The sequence below is a fragment of the Rhinopithecus bieti genome, unplaced genomic scaffold (assembly GCF_001698545.2).
Source record: "Rhinopithecus bieti isolate Rb0 unplaced genomic scaffold, ASM169854v2 scaffold_2432, whole genome shotgun sequence".
In the NCBI taxonomy this organism is placed as follows: domain Eukaryota; kingdom Metazoa; phylum Chordata; class Mammalia; order Primates; family Cercopithecidae; genus Rhinopithecus; species Rhinopithecus bieti.
In genome coordinates, this window is record NW_016804136.1 from 3,106,773 (window position 1) to 3,115,813 (window position 9,041).

At 44.5% G+C, this 9,041-nt stretch overlaps 1 protein-coding gene across 4 annotated transcripts in view; it reads right to left on the reverse strand.

Annotated features, from left to right (window-relative positions):
• Positions 1-9,041, reverse strand: part of DGKG (diacylglycerol kinase gamma) — a 222,078-nt gene that overhangs the window by 92,289 nt on the left and 120,748 nt on the right. For all 4 annotated transcript variants that reach the window (XM_017866464.1, XM_017866460.1, XM_017866468.1 and 1 more), the window contains one exon: positions 3,427-3,491. In XM_017866464.1, the coding sequence (XP_017721953.1) occupies positions 3,427-3,491 (65 nt within the window). The remainder of the gene's footprint in view (positions 1-3,426; positions 3,492-9,041) is intronic.

Genomic DNA, 9,041 nt, shown 5'->3' on the forward strand with positions numbered 1-9,041 from the left:
AAAAAAAAAAAAAAAAAAAAAAAAAGAATTCTTGTTAGAATAGCCAAGAAAAGCGAATCAGCAACATGAATGATTCTGGTTTCCTGGTAAGTTCTAGCCCTGACTAGTCACTCTCCCTTGCTGAAAACAAAACAAAACAAAACAGAATAAAACACAGCAATGACAACTCCCAAGATTTAACCTCAAGGTTATCCCTGAGAGTCCAAACCTGGGCAGTAATGGCAAAGGGCTTCCAGCCAAGCAGTAACTACTCTTTGGAGAACCTAAGTTAAGCTGAGTAAAATAAGCCTTGTTTGATAATACCGTTTACATTTCCAAATCCTGGGTATCAAGCTTTCTTCCTATCCCTTGCGGCCCTTCCTAAGTTTAGCCGCTGGTGTAATGGGGTAACCATGGCAACAACCACCTGCCTATTTAAAACCATCTCCAATGCTAAATAAGGAAGCCTGAAGAAAATGGCTGCTTGCCTGCCTCTCAGTGGACAAATTGGGCACTCCTGGGTATTTTAGACACGGGCGAATAGGCAGGGTAGAAGCAGTATGTATGCAAAGTTCCTCATAGGAAGCATTTGGTGACCTTGTGAAATAGGTGCTACTTCAACCCTTCTGTCTTCAGATGTTAGGCAAGCACACAGGTTTACGTGCAAATCCGTGTGCCTGTCACCATGTCACCCATGCTACCTTGACCTCAATCAGGTGAAGAGTGAGGTGAGAACCTACCCTCAAAGAGTAGTCTTGTTTATGGGATCTCGGAAGGGAGAAGGAAAAACAGTTCTACAGATCACAGTGAATTTGTTCATACTTTGCATTAAAATGCACACTACAATCTTTTTTTTTTTTCCTGACTGATGTGTCTTTCTAATTGTACTTAATCATGTGGGTGATGGATGATTGCTCTATTTATGTCATATGTTGGCCTGCCTATTGATTTTTGGCATATGGAGAAATTTCTCCCTCCCTCTGCTTCCTTGCTTTCTGGAAATTACAGAGGTTTGGTTTCTTTACCCTGCCGAGACCATACAACTGATCACACTGAACATCTTGCTCTTCCACAGTATACTGTATCCTCTCACTCCTTCATATCTTTTCATACATTTGCTTCCTTCTCCCTGTGTTGCCCTCCTCTTTTTCTGTATCTTGGTTCAGGCATCTCTGTCACTGGAAAACCCTCCATGCCACGTTTCATGTCCTTGGTTTTTGCTCCCATAGGTCACTTCTAGTCACAGCCCTTAACACAAACCATTCCGCACATCTGCTTTCCAGCCTGTTTCCAGCACCGGGCTGTGAGTCCCCTACATGGGTCTGTCCAAAACGCCTGTAGAACAGTGCCTGGTGTGCATTATGTTTTCAAAAGATCTGTTGAATGAATGAACAGAGCCCCATGGCTTTCACAAGTGTATGGTACATGTGCGTGAGTACGTATAAGGATACTTGTGTGAGACCGGGTGCGGTGGCTCAAGTCTGTAATTCCACACTTTGGGAGCCTGAGGTGGGCAGATCACTTGAGGTCAGGAGTTCAAGACCAGCCTGGCCAAGATGGTGAAACCCTGTCTCTACTAAAAATACAAAAGTCAGCTGGGTGTGGTAGCGGGCGCCTGTAATCCCAGCTACTTGGGAGGCTGAGACGGGAGAATCACTTGACTCAGGAGGTGGAGGTTGCAGTGAGCCGAGATTGCCCCACTGCACTCCAGGCTGAGCAACAGAGTGAGATGCCACGGAAAAAAAAAAAAAAAAAAAAAAAGGTACTTGTGTGGAAAGAGGACTTTAAAAGTTTGAGGAATGGGTTGAAGAGGAGTACTTTTTAAAAAAGTGGTTTGTGTGTATCTGGGAGTGCAAAAGACTGTTAGAGGAGATCACCTGAACTGTACGTTTGTGACTACAGTGTCAGGGGCTGGAAGTACACGTGTTCCTAGCGTGCCGTGAGTGTGTAGAGTCTGTGTGTGTGAGAGCAAGAAGATGCTGTGATAGGATGCACTTCCTAAAAGGTTCATTCAGCTACTATCAGATCCCACAGATCACTCTTCCTGAAGCTGCAGTGTTCAGTACCTGACCTCTAAAAAGACCTCCTTCTTATTGGTTGACTTCTCAGGCTGTGGGGTCAGGACAAAGAGTAGGAGTGAAAATGGCAAGTGCTGAAAATGATGGGTACTGGGTTTTAAATGAATGTCTTCAGTGAACGCTCTAACCTCTCTTTTAAAGACAATTCTCGCTTGTAATCCCAGCACTTTGGGAGGCCGAGGAGGGCAGGTCACTTGAGGTCAGGGGTTTGAGACCAGCCTGGCCAACATAGTGAAACCCCATCTCTACTAAAAATATAAAAGTTAGCCGGGCGTGATGGCGCACGCCTGTAGTCCCAGCTACTCAGGAGGCTGAGGCAGGAGAAAGGCTTGAACCCGGGAGGAGGAGGTTGCAGTAAGACAAGATTGCGCCACTGCACTCTGGCCTGGGTGACAGAGTGAGATTCTGTCTCATAGATAAAAAATAAATAAATAAATAAATAAATAAATAAAGACAATTCTGTGGGCTAAACAAAAGTCAACATCTTCAGGTTCAAAGACAACGTCCAAATCATTATCCATCCTCCTCCCCACCTACCTAGGGCTGGGGTGGGAACAGTGTCGAAATAGTGGTCATCTTGAAATAGTACAGCAAAGAAAAAGAAAGAAAGAATGAAAATTAACCAATGAGAAGAAAGAGAGAAAGAAGGAAGGAGGGAGAAAAGGGTAGCTATATGTCAGTCACAACTCAGTTCTGGCAAATTTTCTCCTACAAGGAAGAAGGGTTTGCTTTCGTTTGCAAATGACCTCGTTTCCTCTTTCCTTTCATTTCTGAACCTAACTTGGCAAGTTCACAGAGTGCCCAGGCTGAGGCTGGGACTTAGTGGGTTCCGGGTCTCCGGCCTTTGCAGGTACCTCTCTGCTGCTGCCCTCTGCTGTCGGGGGAGGCAAAGGAGACACCCTTCTGGTCCTCCTGGTCCAAGCCCTGGAGCTGCCACCTCCTCCCATTTGAGCCCGACAGAAGCTAGGGTCTCTTCCAGCCTCCCCACCCTTCCACAAAAGAATCATGAGGGGCTGGGGTTGGAAGCTCTGTACTAGGAAGCAGAAGAGACTCAGGAGGGGGTTCCAGTTAGCCAAGGGCAGATACCCTCCCACCTCCTCCCCTGCAAAAGCAGGCCCTTCATACCCACCTCCTGCTTCCCAGCCCCTCCCTTTGCACAGATCTTTTGGGAGAGGACAGGCAGTTAGCCTGTGCCAAGTTTCTGAAATTTTTTTTTCTTGGAAATGGAAACCCTCCTTCCGGCAATGTGGCAGGAAGGCCAAGTCCCTGGAGGCCCTGGCTGGGAACATTTCCGGAGAGCAGGTGAAAGGCCTCTGTTCCGCCAGGGCCACACTGGGTGGGTGGCAGTGCAGCCGGGCCTGCAACTTACCTGCTGTTGAATTTTTCAGGGTGTTTCTCTCTCATCACGTGGAATCTGTGTGCAATGGAAGCGTCCTGAAAGTGAAAGAGACAAAGCAGATCCTTGGTGAGTGGTCATGACAGTGCAGTGTGGAGGGAAGGGACAGACACATGCCCTCGCTGAGTCATGCCAACCCTGGGACTCTATCGCATGGTGGGGCTCCAGGTCACATCCGTGGCACCAATAGAGGCTCAACACTGCCTCCAAGGGGATGAGCTAGCATCATCAATACTCTTACAGCCTATGCCAGTAGACTCTGGAGTCCTTGCTGTTTCACTCTAGCCCAGGCCCGCCGAGAACAGATAGTTCAGGGGTGAGTGGAGGGGAAAGCCTTTGCCCTTTGGGGAGACTGAGAGTCTGTGAGCACAGGACCCTGTGTCTGGGGCTGACATGAGTCTCTGGAAATGACTTTCGATAATAATTCTTTTAAAATAGTTTTTACTTTGGAATATTTTGACTCACAATAAGTTCCAAAAATAGCATGGAGTTCCTAGGTCCCTTTCACTCAGCTTCCCTCAATAATAACATTTTATATAACTATAGAATATTGTCAAAACTAGAAACCTGACATTGGTAGATGCCATTAGATATTAAGTCCTAACCATCCACACCAATAGAAATAATTAGTGGCATTGGATAACATGCTTAATGGATAATAAAAGAAAACTAAATTCTGGCTTCTGCTTCTTGATCACTTCACTCGAAGGACTCTCTCCAAGACCAGTAAGAGTCATTACTACATCGTGTGGACACTGCCCTCCTATGAGCACTTCCCTTTGCCACACTAGCGGCCCCCTGCACTCCAGCACTCACAGTTAGGATGGCTGTCATGACACTGTGCTCCTGGGCTCTCCATCCTCTGACCACAACTTCCTAACCCTGGGTTCTACCTGCGGCCCCCACTCCACACTGTGGCCATCTCGTGAGTTCTCTTGGCTGTTACCAGCATCTGAATGGTGATAGCTTCAAAGTGTCAATCTCTAGAGCCAACCCTAAGCCTCAAACCTCAAACGAAACTCGTCTTTCCTCCTCAAACTCGATCTTCCACCCTTGACACTGGTCTCATTTTCCAGCAGAAGAATGTGTAACACCCCTTCACCGCTCACGCCCCATGCTGGCACTTTGGGTTTCAGAAATAAACAGGCTAATTGGACTGGAGATGGGGGGTGACACAGAAATCAGGGAGCTGACTAGATTTGTTTTGCAACGAAAAATATAGAAATCCATTTACTGGAATACATGGCTACAAGACACCAGAAATTCCATGCAGTGAATTTTCATCAAATGCATATTAATTCTGTTTCTTATATGAAAATTTCTGTGTGTGGTTTTTAAAAATTTTTTTAATTTTTTAATTTTTTAATTTTTTTTTTTTTTGAGATAGAGTTTCACTCTTGTCACACAGGCTGGAGTGCAGTGGCGCGATCTCGTCTTACTGCAACCTCTGCCTCACAGGTTCAAGCAATTCTTCTGGCTCAGCCTCCCAAGTAGCTGGAATTGCAGGTGCCCACCACCACACCCAGCTAATTTTTGTATTTTTAGTAGAGGCAGGGCTTCGCAATGTTGGCCAGGCTGGTCTCGAACCTCAGGTGATGTTCCCTGCCTCGGCCTCCCAAAGTACTGGGACTATAAATGTGAGCCACTGCACACAGCCTCTGTGTGTATTTTTAAGCATCAAGAGGTATAGTACTATGCTAAAATGATGTTCTGAGAGTTTAAAATTTAAACTTCAGCTTTTTTTTTTTTTTTTTGAGATAGAGTTTCACTCTGTCGCCCAAGCTGGAGTTCAGTGGCACAATCTTGGCTCACTGCAACTTTTGCTTCTCGGGTTCAAGAGATTCTTCCGCCTCAGCCTCCTGAGTAGCTGGGATTACAGGCGCCTGTCACTATGTTTGGCTAATTTTTTTTGTATTTTTAGTAGAGACAGTGTTTCACCGTGTTGGCCAGGCTGGTCTCAAACTTCTGGCTTCCACCTTGGCCTCCCAAAGTGCTGAGATTACAGGCGTTAGCCACCATGCCTGGCGGATTTATTTTTTAGTTTAAGATATATTAAGAGTTTAAGGTCTTGGAGAGGCATCCCCACGGGTGCACAGGTGAGATGTGCGGACCCCAGGGAGGCCTCTGTTCCCAAGGCCTGTCCATCCTGCACCGCTTCCTGGGCAGCAGCACTTTATGCTCCCAGACTGTGCCCACCTCCCACTCTCTCAGCAAATTTTGGTGAACACCCTCAATAAGATTCATATGACATTTGTCAAATACTTCTCTAAAATTCAAGAAAATATTCCATCTACTTCTATTCCTTTGAAGCACTAATTTTCTTCTGTCAGGAAAAAAAAGGGGGGAGGGAAGAAAAAAGCAATCACATGTTGCCTGGCACAATTTGTACTTCACTATCCCCAACCCCCAATACTGCTGACTGACTCCCAGCTCTTTTATTCTCTGGGATACATGTACAGGCCCCCTCCTTCCGCAGAGTTCTGGCTGTCCTTGGTTTTTCCATAACTAGGTTTTGCAAAGCTGCTTTTCACAAAGACCAGCCTTTAAAACATTATTAGTGAAGCACGTGGTCCCTAATTTGACAATGTAATCCCTTGGCAAATACACAAAGTAGCAAAGGAGAGTAGAGCAGCTCCTTTTCTAAGTCTTAAAAAGGCTATGACCGTAAAGACTCTGAACACATTTCTCTACCTGGGGATTAAAAAGAGAGTCGAGATTCACTTTCACTCTCTGGAGCTTCTATGTCAGGCATAGAAGCTGAGCATATTTACAATCAGTAGTGACTTCATTTAAATTTGGGAAACCAGGGCTACGATGGTTCAAACCCTTTCTTGGTTATTAAGGTATAAACCCTTTCTTGATGATAATTAAGGCAAAGTGAGACTTCTGTTCTGAAGGCGGGAGATGGGAATTACAAATCCACGGAAGTGATAGCATTTCTCACAGCCTTACTATCTGAGGTCTTTCTTTCAGGTGTGGAGTGAAGAGGAGACGGTGGAAGGTATGGACATAGGGCCTCTTTCCTGAACTACAACTCCAAGCACATGGGTGGACAAAGAAATCTGGGCCCCTTCCAAGTACATGCAGCAGTCATTTGGACTCTGAGATATTGGAATGTCTAGGCCAGTGCTATTCAATAGAAATACAGAGTAAGCTACATATGTAAATGTAACTTAACATTTTCTAGTAGCCACATAAAAAGTTTTAAAAAAAAAAGATGAAGTTAATTTTTTAAAATTTTAAAAATTTTTTATTTTTTTGAGATGGAGTCTCACTCCACTGCCCAGGCTGGAGTGCAGTGGCATGATCTCAGCTCACTGCACACTCTGCCTCCTGGGTTCAAGTGATTCTCCTGCCTCAGCCTCCCGAGTAGGTGGGATTACTGGTGCCCGCCACCATGCCTGGCTAATTTTCGTACTTTTAGTACAGATGGGGTTTCACCACATTGGCAAGGCTGGTCTCAAACTCCTGACCTCAGGTGATCCACCTGCCTCAGCCTCCCAAAGTGCTGGGTTTACAGGTGTGAGTCACCATGCCTGGCCTGAAATGAATTTTAACAGTATATTTTCATTAACCCAATAAGCCCTGAATATTATCACATAGAGTCAATAGAAATATTATTGAGACATTAAATATTTTATATCACATTTTTGAAATGTATTGTGTATTTTATACTTACAGCTCACTTGACATCTTAATTAAGACAAGCCCTGTTTCAAGCACGTCATACCACATGTGGCTGATGGCTATTATATTGGATAACGCAGGTCTAAGTCACTTTGGCAATTTATGGAGATAAAAAGATGGAAAGGAGACCGTAAGACAGATTATTTGAATTTGGGTTGGTCTGAAAATTATGGGAGATTGGGGAATGGAAAAGGGTGTAGACCCTTGTCCGTGTCCCTCTGGGGAGTCCCACTGTATTAGTATCTTCATGGCTCTCACAGGTGACAAATAAGAACTTGGTGCTGGCAGAATCCATGAATCTACAGGAAAAATTATGTCTTGTTGAGAAATTCCATATGTGTAGGATGCTTATCATGGTGAGAAGCTTGTCTAGTGATAGCTAGGAATGATCTGCAAAGTGGAAAACGGTGTGTGGGTCAGTGCGACCACTGTGGCCTCTCCTTGGCCCCTGGGCTCCCCTAACATCAGAAATAGATTTCACTGAATCAAGGGATTAGCTGTTCAACCGTCCTGTTAAGGCTCATGAAAGCAGAGCTTGTGAGGAGTTCAGAGTTACACATACCTTGGGAATTATTTTGTAGTCTCAAACTTCCTGTCACTGATACCTGGCCATCCTGACATTTTCTGCTAATCCAAAAATAAAGAACAGGGAGGAGCAGGCCAGAGAAGTCAGAGGAAGTGGCATCCTGAATGACTGTGTTTAAAATCTCCTGCCAGTAGATATTATCACTTAGAAGGACTGATAAGGCCAACTATCTTAGCTTCTCACTGTTGAGAATCTGATGTGTTGATGGGGCTCTCGAAGCAATGAGAGCACAGTCACTCCTTGGAGAGGCCAGGAGACCCTGCCTTATTTATTGCCTTATCTATTAAGTGGGTTCTATTTGCATCAAGGGGTCCCAGTAAACTCATCAGAGAAAATTCTATCCACAGCACCCAGGGGCACTGTGTCAGGGGTCATTGTCATCATCTTTATAAATACAAAGCAACAGACATTTGATATCATAAGATATTCTAGGTCCTTCAAAAGAGGCAAAGACCTTGCAAGGCTCTCTTTGCCAGTGGAGTCCGCCTCTATTTGATCATCATAAGGAAGTAAAACTTCCTTGGTTTACACACCTACTTCTCTTACAAAGTTTGGGAAGTCAAATAGGGAGCAAGACCTTCTGCAAATGTCAGCCCCAGACTCTGTTAGGGTTGCGTGTTGGTTACTTGTTTTCTCAAGAATTTCTCTTTTCAACTTTTAAAGAGCGAGCATACAAACCCTGCAAACATTTTATTGAGAGAAAGCCAAGGGCACACCAATGAGATGAGAACAGCCCTGGTTTCTCATTCTTCTGCAATATAATATTAAACATGGATAAGCTAAAGGTGTATGAAAAAAATCAAGAGAAAGATTGTGAAGTTGTTCATAATTGGAAAGATGAATAGATTGGGTTATTATAAGTCAGCCCAGGGTAGGTAAATTATCTTGACCACTGAGAGTGATGGAGAATCTGTTTATATGCATTTCCTTGGGGACAATTAATTAGCCAGCCAGCAGGCCTTCCTTCCTTCTTACCTCCCTTCTTACCTCCCTTCCTTCCTTTCTTCCTTCATTCCTTCCTTCCTTCCTTCCTTCCCTCCCTCCCTCCCTCCTTTTTTCCTTCCTTCCTTCCTTCCTTCCTTCCTTCCTTCCTTCCTTCCTTCCTTCCTTCCTTCCTTCCTTCCTTTTTTCCTACTTTTTTGCTAGAATAAATTAAAACCATGATTACTGAATAGTTTGGCTCTTGGGTTTAGGGCTTGGCTATTTAGTTGAGGGAAGACTGTCTATTCCTCTTCATGTGTTAATCCATTTGGTCAGCAGATACTAAGGAGGACCATCTTTTTTTTTTTTTTTTTTTTTTTTTTTTTTTTTTTTT